The sequence below is a fragment of the Plasmodium gaboni genome, chromosome 13 (assembly GCF_001602025.1).
Source record: "Plasmodium gaboni strain SY75 chromosome 13, whole genome shotgun sequence".
Taxonomy (NCBI): domain Eukaryota; phylum Apicomplexa; class Aconoidasida; order Haemosporida; family Plasmodiidae; genus Plasmodium; species Plasmodium gaboni.
This window is the reverse complement of record NC_031493.1, coordinates 565,099-580,516: the sequence shown is the minus strand read 5'-3', so window position 1 is coordinate 580,516 and position 15,418 is coordinate 565,099. Positions and strand designations below refer to the sequence as shown.

The 15,418-nt window shown below is 19.2% G+C and overlaps 5 protein-coding genes across 5 annotated transcripts; 1 reads left to right on the top strand and 4 right to left on the bottom strand.

The window, feature by feature from the left end:
- Positions 1–425: 425 nt before the first annotated feature.
- PGSY75_1316500 (putative pre-mRNA-processing factor 40) lies at positions 426–3,170 on the bottom strand (the record flags this gene model as incomplete). Its single annotated transcript, XM_018787229.1, has 1 exon — positions 426–3,170. The coding sequence occupies one exon, from the start codon at positions 3,168–3,170 to the stop codon at positions 426–428; it is 2,745 nt and encodes a 914-aa protein (XP_018639971.1).
- A 1,449-nt stretch (positions 3,171–4,619) lies between these two features.
- On the bottom strand, positions 4,620–5,968 carry PGSY75_1316400 (hypothetical protein; the record flags this gene model as incomplete). Its single annotated transcript, XM_018787228.1, has 7 exons — positions 4,620–4,721; positions 4,875–5,009; positions 5,106–5,163; positions 5,276–5,392; positions 5,488–5,564; positions 5,640–5,761; positions 5,893–5,968. The coding sequence occupies 7 exons, from the start codon at positions 5,966–5,968 to the stop codon at positions 4,620–4,622; spliced, it is 687 nt and encodes a 228-aa protein (XP_018639970.1).
- A 903-nt stretch (positions 5,969–6,871) lies between these two features.
- Positions 6,872–7,628, top strand: PGSY75_1316300 (hypothetical protein; the record flags this gene model as incomplete). Its single annotated transcript, XM_018787227.1, has 5 exons — positions 6,872–6,955; positions 7,069–7,120; positions 7,192–7,253; positions 7,431–7,499; positions 7,581–7,628. 5 exons carry the CDS (start codon positions 6,872–6,874, stop codon positions 7,626–7,628), a joined length of 315 nt encoding a protein of 104 aa, XP_018639969.1.
- Positions 7,629–8,134: 506 nt separating this feature from the next.
- On the bottom strand, positions 8,135–8,934 carry PGSY75_1316200 (putative ADP-ribosylation factor; the record flags this gene model as incomplete). The annotated part of the gene is made up of 2 exons (XM_018787226.1): positions 8,135–8,635; positions 8,761–8,934. 2 exons carry the CDS (start codon positions 8,932–8,934, stop codon positions 8,135–8,137), a joined length of 675 nt encoding a protein of 224 aa, XP_018639968.1.
- A 1,492-nt stretch (positions 8,935–10,426) lies between these two features.
- Positions 10,427–15,199, bottom strand: PGSY75_1316100 (putative inositol polyphosphate kinase; the record flags this gene model as incomplete). The annotated part of the gene is made up of 1 exon (XM_018787225.1): positions 10,427–15,199. One exon carries the CDS (start codon positions 15,197–15,199, stop codon positions 10,427–10,429), a length of 4,773 nt encoding a protein of 1,590 aa, XP_018639967.1.
- Positions 15,200–15,418: the final 219 nt, after the last annotated feature.

Genomic DNA, 15,418 nt, shown 5'->3' with positions numbered 1-15,418 from the left:
ATTTTTTTTTTTTTTTTTTTTTTTTTTTTTTTTTTTTTTAAAAAAATATTAAAAAAAAAAAAAAAAATAAAAAAAAAAAAAAAAAAAAAAAAAAAAAAAAAAAAAAAATATATAATATATATATATATATATATACAAATGTATAAATTCAATATTAATAATTATCAAATTAAAAGGGTATAAAAAAAAATAAATCATACAGAATTGATAATTTTTTTTTTTCTTTGGCTATTTATTTTGTATAAATGATTATATAATAAAAAAAAGACAATATAAATATATATATATTTATATTTATAATTTTTCCTGTTTTTTTTTTTTTTTTTACATTTAAAAATATCAAAATTAAAAATGAATATATTTGCCTGTTGAACTAAATATACATTTTTTTTTTTTTTCTTTTTTTTTTTGGAATTTATATATGGCTAGCTTGAAGCATTTTCAATAGTACGCAACGATTCAATAGTTTGGGCACTTGAATCAGAATCGTCATCTCTTAAATACTTATTGTTTCTAGAAGTTGTTTTATCTTCTTCATCATAATATTCGTGTTCTTTTGAATTTGAGATATCCTTTTTTCTTGAATTTTTATTATACATTTTATTAGAATATGATGAATCAGAGGAATTCTCTAAATCTTGAGAATTTATAAATGTTTTCCACATATTATAAGCAGCTAACTTTTGTTCTTCTTTGGGACATAAGGTACAAACTACGGACCATTTACTTGTGTTTTTCATAATACTAATTACTTTGTTATATGACATGGTTGGTTTAAGATCTGTAAATTTAGAAAAATATTTGGCTACCTTGTTAATATGTTTGATTTCTTTATTTTTTTTTTGTTTTAATTTTTTTTGCAAAGATAAATATATAAAATTCATATTAGCATCAGGAATATTATATTTGTTTTGTACATTAGAAAATGTTTTTAAAAAATCTTCAAGAGTGATATTTTCATCTATAGTTAAATCCATTTCTTTATATGCTTTTTTAATATACGTTTTATGTATTAAATATTGTTCTTGTAAAGAATCAATAAATTCATCAAATAATACTCTTGGTGAGGATCCTTGATGTCCTAATATATCTGTGTATCGTGTATCCTTATATATTTTAGAAACAAAAAATATCCACTGCGTTTTCATATTTAAAATATTATTTTCATGATATTCATTTAATAATTCAATAAAAGCTTCTCTTTTTTTTCTTAAAATACGATAAATTTTTTTTTTAAGTTGCATTTTTTCGACATTATGATATTTTTCATAAAAATCTTCCCAAGCAGCCAAAGCATCAATTTTATGTAATGAATGAAAATCTTCATCATCTCTAAAATATTTTTGAACATCATTCCATTTTAATGGATTTATATTATCTGATGCATATTCTTGAAATTTTTGTTTTAAAATTTCCATCTTTTGTTTTCTTTTTTTTCTTCTTGTTTCCTTAAATTTAGATTTATAATCATCCATAAAATCTTGAAATACTTCATCTCTTTCTTTTTCAGTAATCCAATCCCACCATTCTTCTTTATAAAATTGGGAAGCAAATTGAACATATGTTGTCGATTCATTTAATTTGTCCCAATTTAATAAAGTTTGAAAAATGATTTCTCTTGATTTTTGTCTTTTACGTCTTTCATTTTCATTATTTCTTTTAATAACATGACTAATATATTCACAGAAAAGTTGCTTCTTTTCACCTTTAGTAAGTATCACTAAACTTGACCATCGATTATCAGTTTCTAAAATTTTTAGAGCACTATCCCATGTCATTTTTGGATTCACTTTTTTTTCTTCGAATAAAAATTTCAAATGTTCTCTTGCATCATTTTTATTATCAAATTTTTCCCATGTCATACTTGATTTATTATTATTATTATTATTATTATTGTCTACTTTTTTATTTATTTGTTCTATATTATTAACATTTATATAATTTGTACTATTATTATTAAATGGAATATTCTTATTTCGTTCATTCATTTTATATTCTCCATTACTATTATATATATCATCACATATATTATTACTATCATTTGATTTATCATTCGTTTCAGCTTCATGATCTTCTTCATCTTTTATATTTTCTTTTTTATTATCATCTTTATTTTCTAATTCTTTATCTTCTAAAGCACACTCTAATTTTATTTTTTTAATTTCTTCTGGTTCATCCCATACACTAATATTTTTTTCTTCATGATACCAATATTTTCTTCCATCACTACAAGAATATTCTTTCCATTTTGTTTTTTCAGAAATTCTTATTTCTTCTTTTGTTTTTAATTCATTTGGTTTTTCCCATTTGGAACATTTAGTTATGGAATTATAATAAAACTTCCTTCCATTTTTTGCTACCATTTCAACCCATCCATGTTTTTCTATATTAAAATTATTCATATAGTTAGTATTCATACTGTTATGTAAATTCATTAAATGTGTATTCATCATTTTTTGAGAATTATTTGGTATCCCATCTTTATTGTATATTTTCATCATGTTAGGATTATTCGTGACCATGTCATTTATATTTTCCATATTATTTGGTGGTATGGGCATGCCTAAATTATTTGGTTGTCCATACATTATATTATTGTAATTATCGTAACCAGGATGCATGTGCATTAAATTTTTATGATAGTAGTCAGATGTATTCATATTGGGTAATAAACCAGGCATAAAAGGCATGCCTATTGGGTTCATTGGATTAGCGCCCATGAAGTGGCTATTATTTATATTGTGTGGTACTAAACCTGGAAGGTTTGGTATATTTGGTAAACCAGGGAAATTGGGAAAATTTGACAAATTAGGTAAGTTGGATAAATTCAGTATATTTGGCATACCCGGAATAGTTGGTAAATTGGGTATTTGAGGGATGCTTGGTGGAGACGGTCCTGCAGGTATATTTGGCCCCCCCGGCATATTTGGTCCACCAGGCATATTTGGTCCACCAGGTATATTTGGCCCACCAGGTATATTTGGCCCACCAGGTATATTTGGCCCACCAGGTATATTTGGCCCACCAGGTATATTTGGCCCACCAGTTATATTTGGACCACTTGTTACATATTCACCATTAGTTATATTTGTTTCATTTATTATATTTTGTTCATTGGGTACATTTTCTATATCTGATGAAATGGGTATATTAGGCATATTTGGAATCATATTGCTACAACTACCATAATGGATAATATAATGTTTAATATATTTATATATATATATATATATAATATTTATATTTTAATTTTTTTTCTTTTCTTTGATAATATAATATTTTAATATAATATAAATTTTGTCTCAATAATAAAAGAAAAAAATCACCAAAAAAAATATTTATATATTATTTTATTCGAAATCAACAATAATATTTTATAGAAAAAAAAGAAATAATGTATAAAGGGTTACCAAATATAATTACATAAACTTATATAAAATATATATATATATATATATATATATATATATATTTTATTTATTCATTTACGTGAAACATTAATTATAATAATATTCTGTGTGTTAGAAATTGTATTTTTTCAAATTACATTATGCCCATATTTATTTTAAACAATTCGTAAATAATATATTATATATATACTTTTTTTTTTTTTAATGTATATTACATATATTATAACTTATAAATTTATTTTTCTCTTTATTAATGTTTACAGAAAAACTAATAAAAGGAACATTATATAATTTTTAATTCTTCGAAAATATAATCTCATATTTTTATTGTAACAATAATTAAATTTTTTTTTTCTTTTTTTTCTATATGATTGCCTACATATATATAATTATATATATATATATATATATATATATTATAAATATATATTTATATATGTATATCTAATAGGTACTTATATTTTAATATATATATATATATATATATTTTTATATTATAAATTAAAAAAATGTATATTTTTAAAAAATATCAATAAATTTTATAATAGATATATTTTTTATTATTTCTTTTTTCTACAATTATTATAGATAAAAAAAACTATAAACAAAATAGATATATTTTTAAAAAATATATAAATATTATATATATATATATATATATATTTTTTTTATGCATTTAATTTTTAATTAATATATTATATTTCAGGATGGTTTTGTTGTCATATAAAAGTAAATATATAAATATATATATTTATTTATTTACTTAATCTTAATTTTATATTTATATATTTATATATAGAAAGAAATATTAAAGTGTTTGAACAGTTTATTTTATATAAGTGTTAAGTAATGTAAAAAAGAAATAAGAATTATGTATAATAAAAATAGTACATGATTCATATGGTATCATGAAAAATAAAAATAAAATAAAACATTAAATCTTTGTATAAATAAAAATATTTTTAATAAGGAAAATACAAAATATGTAAATATTTATCATATATATATTTCAGATGTAAAAGTGTTTTTTTTTTTTTTTTTTTTTTATTTTAATTATTAATTATGAGATTAGATAAATCGTATTTCTCAAACTAAGAATCTATTTTCTAATGACACAAATTCTATAATGAGCAAGAACCATTTATATATGTATGTATACAATTTATTGTATATTATTTTTTGTATTTCTTGTATATTATATTTTTATATCTAACATTTTTTATTTCTAAATATTTCCATTTGTTTACTAGCTGTTTTTTGAAGTTGCATTAAGAGTGATGGGTTTTTTGTTTTGATTAATATACTAATGTCCTATATATTATAATAAAGATATTACCACATATATGAAATTTTATTAATAATAAAATAAGGATATATATAAAAGAAATTCTATATAATTAATATTTTATAATGTCTATTTTTAAATATGTGTCTTTTTTTTTTTTTTTTTTTTTTTTAGTATACCTTTAGCCTATTATACATTATACCATTTTTTGATTTAATTACATTGTATCTGTATGTTATATTCTCCTTTGTAACTTCGTCAGATGATTTAATAAATTGACACACCAATAATTCAATAAATTTGTATTCCATATTCTTATAAAAGCAGGGAAATTATGAAAATGCAACATAGTTCAATTTATAGAATTAAATAATGAAAATATAATTCATGTATATTTTTTTTATTTTTACTTTTATGAATTCAAGTTGAGCTATTCCATTCTGTTTAATTGTAAAAATAGCTAGAAAGCTATATATATATATAAAGAAATAGCGAGTTATTTATTAGAGTAATAATAGAATATATAATTTTAATATAATTAAAAAAAAAAGAAAAAACATTAAAAATTTTCTTTTCTTACCTTTGTGGATCTTTAATACAAGAATTAAACATTTTTATTAAAACTTGTAAATATTCAGAAAAATTGATCATAAGTTTTTGATTATTTTGCATATATTCAAAGTCGTTTTCATTTACTCTAAAGAATAGAATATATATATATATATATATATATTTTGGATAAATATTTATATAATAGGTACATAAGTGTTATTAATGCATGTTATATGTTACATCTGTGTGAAGTGGAAGAATAAGTCTGTTTCGCTAGTCAACACAATTTTAATACTTTGAGCATTTAATTCATCACCCTACGGGAAAAATATACATACATATGTATGTATATATATATATATATATTTTATTTCCTCTTCTTCCAACATTACTAGAACGAATATATTTACACTTATAACATCTAAGGAACCTACTTCCTGAGGTGTGTCTTCATATTGCTGCATTCTTATTTCAAAAGGAACATCTTTGCTGTAAGATAAATTATATCCATCAACTGAAGGAGAATAAACATTTTATAGAAAAATATATTATAATAAATTAATTATGATATATATTTATTTTGTTTATATTACGTTGTGGTTTTTTTTTTTTTCTTTCTTTTCTTTTACTTTTCTTTATTTTAACCTAAACATGGATCTAACTGTTGCAATGATGAAAAATCAAATTGGCATAAAAAATTATTCATATCCGGTTTGTTCATTTTTTTTTTTTTCTTAAATTTTAGTAGATCTATATTTTATCTCACTTATTATATATAATATGTATAACAAAATAAATCTAAATTAAAGTTAATTAGTAAAAAAAAACATATATATGAATTTATAAATAAGACTGGAATATTTGTTTTTTCTTTTTTTAATAATATATATTAGATTAATTTATGCATTAATATACATTACAATTAATTATTATAATAATTAATTTTTTATAATAAGGGTATTTAGCATATACTTTAATTTTATTTTAATTATTTATTCTTGTATAATATGAAAAATATTATAAATGCGTGCATACAATGTTTAGAACAAATCAGATTTAAAATATATGAAAAAAAAAAAAATATATATATATATATATAATGATAAAATAATAAAATGTCTTTTAATATATGTTTTTAGAATTATATAAAATTAAAATATGTAGGAGAGAAATGGAATGAGAAAATTATATAAATATATAATCTATAATATTGTATTTGAATAATATTTCAATGTAAATATACGTGTCCACAATATAAATCATATATTAATCAATTTTGAATAATATCTCTTTTGTTTTACAAAGGGAAAATAATTCTCTCATTTTTTATTTCTTTTTTAATAACAATCGTATTAATAATACTATTTAATAAATCCTTTATTTCTTATTATACATAAATAAGTTATGTATAACTGTAGTTGTATTTACACACAAGCATAATAATAAACCCTAACAGATTAAATATAATATATATATATATATATATATATAAGTTTATAAATGAATATATTATAATTTACTTTTTATATATTTATTCGCTATAAAGATTTATAAAATTAATACATTATATAATTATATGTAATATTTTTATTTTTTTTTTTTTTTATAAATTTGCCCACTCAAAATGAGGAATATCTTATTTATCCTCTTCTTTTTTTTGTGTGTTGTCTATGCACAAATTCCATATGATGTTCAAAGGATATATAAGGTTCTTATTTTGTTATAAAGAAAAAAAATTAATAATAATAAAATAAAACAGGAGCAAATATATATATATATATATATATATAATATTGTTATGTGTATCTTTCTTTTATATAGCCATCAAATCCTCAATCTGTACATGCCCTTCCGGGAGACAAAGTTGCTTCAGGTTATAATAAAAAGAATCTATTATTTCTTCTTTCATTTTATTGTTTTGTTCATTTTATTATTTTTTTTAAGATTACAAATATAAGGATACTAAAATGGAAGTGGAAAAAGAGAATAGCAAGAATACTTTAAAGGTAAAATTTTCATTGTAGTAACTATGTTATAGCAACTCACTTTATAATGTTACTAGATATAATGTGTACAATTAACATGTATAATATTTATATGATGAATATAGAAAATATATATATATATATATATATATATATATATATATATATATAAGTACATATGTTATTTCCACCTTTTAGTGGTTAGCACAGAAGTATTACAAGGATGTGGATGAAACGAATAAAAATATTTTAGAAGAATTAGATCAAGTAAATATTTTAATAATATATATATATATATATATATATATGTGAATAAACCATTTGCTTTTATTTATTATTTTTTTTTAGCTTAGTGATATAATTGGCGAGAGAACATTATACTTCACTATATTTTAAATAAATATACAGTTTTTATAAAAATTGTATGTTCTATAAAAATTTATGGTATTAATTAATTATAATATGTTTCTTTTGTTATTTCAATAACTATAAAAAAAAAAAAATAATATTTTTTTTATTTTATTTGGATTACTGATACATGGTTAATTATATAAAATTGTTTAACAAAAAAATAAAATAAATAATGTTATAATAATATAATGCAAATAAAATATAATATACAAAAACAAGTTAACAGTAATATAAAAAATTAAAAAAAAAAAAAATAAAGTGTTATACGTATAGTATTCTTATGTTATAAATATGTATAGATACGAAATATAGAAAGTATGGTGCTTTAAATGTATTAATATTTATATAGACAGGATTCTTTAAAATAAAAAAGAGTGTGACAAATTTATATACATATATATATATATATATATATATATATATGTTTCATACTTGTATGATATACATTAAAAAAATATGATCCCTGATGTTCTCATACAAAAATAAAAATATTACAGTTGCAAATATTTAGTAGCAGTTCTTCTATCAATACTATTTAATTCGTTATTATAAAAAGGTAGATTATAATAGAGTAACCATTCTAAGCCTTCTTTCAATCCTTGACCCGATAAAGTACTACAAGATATAAAATTACATCTTATTGACAAATCTTTTGGTAAAGCAAAAAAGTTAATAATTTCTTGAGATGACATACATCCATTAGAATCTTGCTTATTCATAAAAATTAGAAATTTACATTTTCTATAAATAAATCTAAATTCATAAAGAATACGTATAAATTCATCTCTTGCTTCACTTAAGTTTGCTTTTTGTACACTGTCAACAATATATATAACATCATTAGATATATCTGAATATTCTTTTATTAAATTATAAGAACAATTCTTACCAACTTCATAAAATGTTATATCATAATTTTGTTCCTTCGTGTCGTCTTTTTCAATTTTTAAATTTATCTTGAAATTCTCTTCATTAATAAAAAGGGTACTCACCTAAAAAAAAAAAAAAAAAAAAAAAAAAAACATACATATTTATATATACATATGTGTATATTTTTATAATTTTTTCATATATATATATATAAACATATTTATAAAATTTTTTGTTTATTTATTACAGTCGTTATTAAATATCCAAGCTTGAAAAAATATATTATGGATGTTTTTCCAGATGAAGGCAACCCAAAAATAATAAACTTTTTTTTGGTTCTTTTTGATTTAATTTCAAAAAAACGTTGTAAAATAAAAAAAACAAGAATAAACCATCTTTTTATAACATCTAAAACATTCATATTTCCTTCTCTACTATCCTCAAAATGAAAAAATAAACAAATAAAAATTAATAAAATATAAAATAATATAATATATATGTAATATATATATGCATATTATATTTATCTTCTAATCATTTCACAAGTCTACCTTTTTCAGGTTAACAGAAATTTCTGTTCAAAATGTGACCATCCTTTATTACAACATTCAATTCAAATAAATACTATTATTCTATATATTTCATAAATTTTAAGGGGCACAAAAGTAAAAAGTAAAATATAGAATAAAATAAAATAATATACAAATAAAATTATATTCTAATTAATATATATATTTATATGTTTATATTATAACATCAACATATGTATATATCTTCTTTTAATTTTTATTAACTGCTATAATTAGACTATTATTACATACTTTAGTATCAAGGTGGTATATATATATGCACAAATGTGTGTACAAAAATATATATATATATATATATATATATATATATATATATTATTTTGTTCCTGTTGTTTTTATATATAATTATTTTTAATTTTCTTGAAAATTATATCTATTAAACATAAAAATTAATATATTCTATTATTCATGAAATATCTCATTCTTTATGTTATAGAACAATAAAAAAAACAATTTATTTCATAATTAAATATTTAAGGAACTTAAATAGAAGCAAAAAAAAAAAATAAAATAAATAAAATAAAATAAATTATATGTTAATTTTAAAAATATATATTTATATAAATCAAATGTTATAATAACACATACTCATATAACAATTAAATTATATCATTTATAATTGTAAAGGTAAAAAAAAAAAAATATAAATATATATAATATAATATAATAAAATAAATAAAAATATATGTAAATCTTATGTATAATTAAATTTATTTTAAAAAATAAAACACTATAAAAAAAAATAAAATAAACATAAATTTAATAAGAATAAATAAAGTGAACATAAAAATATATAAAAATTGGATTAAACTGAATGTATTAATATTCCAAATAAAGATTAAAAGAAGAAAAAAAAAAAAAAAAAAAGAAATTAAACATAAAACTCAAAAATAAGTAAAAGTCGAAAAAAATTGAAAAAAAAAAAAAAAACTTTAATGTTTATACTTTTGACAAGAAAAATTAATATATATATATATATATTTATTTATTTATTTATATATTTATAATGTTATATACACACATGTATATAAAAAATATATATATTTTAATATATATTTGTAATTTTGATGTGCAACCTGTAGATCCAATGTTCCCTTTAATATTTAATCTATTAAAATATTTTTTATTATATATATAGTATATAATATATGACATTATATATATATATATATATATATTTTATTTATAAATTTTATAATAATCATGCCATTTTAATACTCCATCAACTTTTTAATTTTAATTTTAATTATCCAAATCAAAAAAAAAGAAAAGAAAAAAAATTAAACTCATATTAAATAATTTCATTATATTTTAAAAATTTTTTTACATATCAAGGGAACTTTCTGAAGAATAGGTGTTACTAGAATTGGAGGTGAAACCATATATTTGATTATATATGGGAACTTTTGTTAACTTATCCAATCTATTTTTGATTAGATTATTATAATTTATTTTATTAACATATGAATCTTTTTGTGTACCCATAAATCGATTGTACTTATATATATTAGGTTCTGATAAAGATCTACGTAAGTATTTATAATTTTCATTTGTTTCTGTTAATGGTAGTATTAAATTTTTATATGTTTCCAAATCATTATTTTCATATATATTATTAATATAATTTAAATTTTCATTTGTATATTTTATATTATTAAATGTATAAATATTTTTTTCATAATTCATATTGAATATATTAAATTCTTCCTTATTTTGTGGATATTCCTTGTTATATATATATTTCTTCTTATGTAATGGTAATATATTTAATTGATTATATTTTGAATATTTTTTTTTCTTTTTTTTTTCTTTTAAATTATATTTACTATAAGGAAAAGGATTCTTATTAATTGCATTAATATACTTATCATCACATATATCATCATATATATTATTATATGTATCATTATATTGAATATTATATTTATTATCATATTTATTATAATACCTTTCATTATATTTATTAATATATTCTTCCTTTTCTGCTTTATTACTATTGTCAGGATCAACCTTATAATAAACATTGTCATGATATTTTTTCTTATTATTTTTCATATTTGATAACATACTTAATTTTTTTAAAAACAGCTTGCGTATTTTTTTTTTGTTTTGTTTTTCCTTCTTTTCTTTTATTTTATTGTCATTCTTCAAATATGAAATGATATCATCATTACAAGACATGCATCTTTTATACATATAACAATCATGAGTAAAAGAATTTTTCTTATTCATTTTTAAATGATAATTTTTAAAATCCTTATGTATTAATATAGTATCTGAGTTATAATTTAATTGTTCGTATACATTATTTTTATTACTTTTATAGAGAGTATCTTTTTCTAACTTATATATCATTTTATTTAACATATTTTCTTTGATATCCATTTGTTTTATTTTATTTCGTACCTCTAATATATTTACATTCATATCAGACAAATCGTTCATTTCAATATTTGTACGTTTTAAAAAATTTTGTTTACTTGTTAGTTTATTTATTTGTTTATTTGTTAGTTTATTTATTTGTTTATTTGTTAGTTTATTTATTTGTTTATTTGTTAGTTTACTTATTTGTTTATTTGTTAGTTTACTTATTTGTTTATTTTTCAATAACAATTGTTGTTTTTCTAATTTCCATTTTTCAATTTCCATTTTAATCATTTGATTTATTAAAACTTTTAAGTTTATATTCCTTTTTAACACATTAAAATTTTTTATTATTTTCATATGGTTGGTATTATTTTTTTCTACAATGTTATCATATATTTTATTTGTTTTTAATACTTGTGTATCTTTATTTTTTTTTTCATGTATGATATTTTCTTCCTCCTCAGGAATAAGGTTCATATTTTCCATTTCTTCCTTTTCGAAATAATAATTACTTATTTCTTTTTTATAATTTGTTTTTGTTCTTTTTATATTATCATCTTTATTCTTTCTTTGAAAGTTTACATTATCTTTATATGTTTCGATAGAAATATCTTTTTGATTTTCATCACAATTAAATGAATAAAAATCTTTTTTATTATCTTCACAAAGATTATTATTAATGGGCTCATTACTTACATTATAATATGACAACGAATAATCTTCTTTTTTTTTTATCTTTTCTTCTCCTTGTTGTACATTTTCTTTATTATAATTATCATTACAATGCTGTGTTAATTTTTCTTTTTCCTTTACTTGTTGATCCATATTAATATGTTCTTTAATTTTTTGATAAAAATTTGATGCTATTTTTAATGTTTTAATGATTGTCTCTTGTATTATTTCATCATATTTGTTATTGCTCATTGCATGTATATTATTATCTAAAATAGGTTTATTTTTTCTTTTATTCTGATATGGTAATAATAATATATTGTTATTAATATTATTATTTATATTTTTATCATAATATATGTTATCCATATTATTATTCATATATTTTAGTACATCCTTATGATTATTTAAAATATTATTTTTTTTTTTTTCCTGTATATTTTCCAAAGAATCTTTATTTAAATGAATTTTATTTTGAAAATTATCTTCTTTGTATTTATCATCAATAGAATTTAGAGTATTATCATTATAAATATCTTTTCCATCTTTTGTTTTGTTGTTATTACATTCACGTATCTGGTATGGTAAATGTCTTTTTTGTATATACATATTGTATGATTTTTTTAATAATATATTTTTTTTTCTTTCGTCACTGTGGCTATAAATATTATTACTTCTTGAAACATTTTTGTTACCATACAAAATTTCCTCATTATTTATATTTATTCTATCATTTGACGTATGATATGTTTTTATTTTATTCATACATTCTTTATCATAATTATAATTTTGAATATAAGACGAATTGTTCATTGTATTATTTAAGCTTTTATCCATAGTGTTTTCCAAACTTTTATATATATTTTCTTTTTCTTTTAAACAAGTGCTGTACATTATCTTATTATTTTCATCATATAAATGAGTATCTACTAAAGGATCTATATCATTTTGAGAAGAGCCAATATTTTTATCATATGAATCATTATATTCATAATATTTACATTTATTAAAAGTTTCTTCATTATCTGGATTGTCATCTACCCTTGACGTACTAACAGAATTATTATTAAGAAGACAATGAATTCCCAAATTATTCATATAAGATGTGTTTTTTATATTATATGGATTATTTGATAAACTATTATGTAATTTATTTGCAAAAGAAAATAAAGGAGTACTATAAATATCTTCTCTTATTGCATAGTCAGAAAAGCTTTTGTATTTATTTTCATTTATATAAAATTTTTTTTTTTTTTTTTTTTTAATTTTATTTATATTGCCATTTCTGTTTTTTTTTTTATTTTTATGGATTTCTTCCTTTTCATTTTGTGACAAAAATTTATTTATATATTCTGTACTTAATAAATCCGAATTATATATATATTTCGATTTTGTATCATTCTTTTTTATGTTTAAATTTTTATTATTATTCACAAATTTGTTATTATCCAATTGTTTATTATTACTTACATATTTTCCCTTTGCCTTTTTAAAAAATTCCATATTAATATATACCGTTTTTTTTTTCTTCTTTTTGTTGTCTTCATAAACAACAGATCTTGACTTTTTTAAAACCTTGCGATCTTTAATTTCTTTCATATTATAATTTTCTGAATAAAAACAAGTAGTAATTTCATATGGTAAGAAATAAATATTATGTATAGAATTATTTAAAATCTGAATAGACTCTATTAAATTTCTTAAACCAAAAATATATTCTTCATCCGCTGAAGGATTATCTTGTAAATATATGGTATTAGCAAAATCAATCATTCTAATATCTAAAGAATTAGATCTAGCTTTTTTATCACTTAATCCTCCATCAAAAACCCATAATAAAGAAGAAGACCAAAAACGATAATGTCTCAATTCGACTATACAATTAAAAAAACTGTGTAACTTTTCTAGTAATAAGGGTATTAATTCTTCGTATAATAATGATCCATTCCAAAACCAATTTCGAATTGCCCATGGAATATGTTCTTTCCTTAGATTTCTTCCCCAGTATTTATCTTTATAAAATAGTGTATCACTTACTTTATTATAATGTTGACATCCACATAATCTAAAACCTAACGAATGACTAGTTGTCTTAAAACTCTTTTCAACTTGTCTTTTCTTTTTTTCTATTGATGCTCCAATCTTCCTTTGTCTCTTACCCATTTTTATATCTAATACACAAGGTCTTTTAAATCCATACACTAAATCTTCAAGAATTATATGAGGTACACATTCTTTTCTTCTTTTGAATTTTTTTGGTGTTGTATTTAGGCTACTTTCATTAAATCGTTTTTTTACACTGTCATCGTTATTTTGTTTTGTATTTTGTTCATTGTTTTTTTTATTGTTAAGGTCATCATTATTTTTATTTATAATTTCATCGTTTTTTTTATTGTTAAGTTCGTCAATACTTTTATTTATAAGTTCATCGTTTTTTTTATTGTTAAGGTCATCAATACTTTTATTTATAAGTTCATCGTTTTTTTTATTTATTTCATCATTCTCAATTCCGTGTTTATCTCCATATATATTTGATACATTATTTTTTTCAATACATTTCATGTGATTCACTTTATGTTCCCTTAATTCACCACCTGACATATTTTCATGTGCGTTCTCATTTATATCTGCGTTTGAAATATTTGTCCTCATTCGTATGAGTTCAGAATATTTTTCTTCTTCAATAAAGTACCTTTCATCAGTGTTTACAAAATTATCCTTTTCACATTTATCCATTTTGATATATTTTTTATATCTACTTTTTTTTTTCTTTTTCTTTTCATCTTTTCCTTTTATTAGATTAGATGAATCATTTTGCTTTTCCTCATCATCAGAACATGATTCAACCAAAATTTCCGTTACGCCATAAAATTTTGGTATGAATTTTTTTAAAAGATGTAAAGGTCCTGACTCAGTTGATGAAGAACCAAAATTTGTCAACTTTTTATAAAAAATATATTCATTTTCTATTAATGGTTTATATACCTTTGATGAATCCTTTGGTTTTATTAATTTGCAATGTCCTCCTACTTGATGTCTATATTCCTCAACATTCATTTTGAAAACACATTTATAAGAAAATATATAATAAATTATTTTCGTATAGTATATTGAACAACAACACAAAAAAAAAAAAAAAAAAAAAAAAAAGAAAAAAAAAAATTTAAAAAAAATTAAAATAAATATTTACATATTTTAAATATATATATTATTTTTGTTTTTTATTATATATCAATTTTATATTTATATTTTTTTTTTTTTATTATTTATTTATTT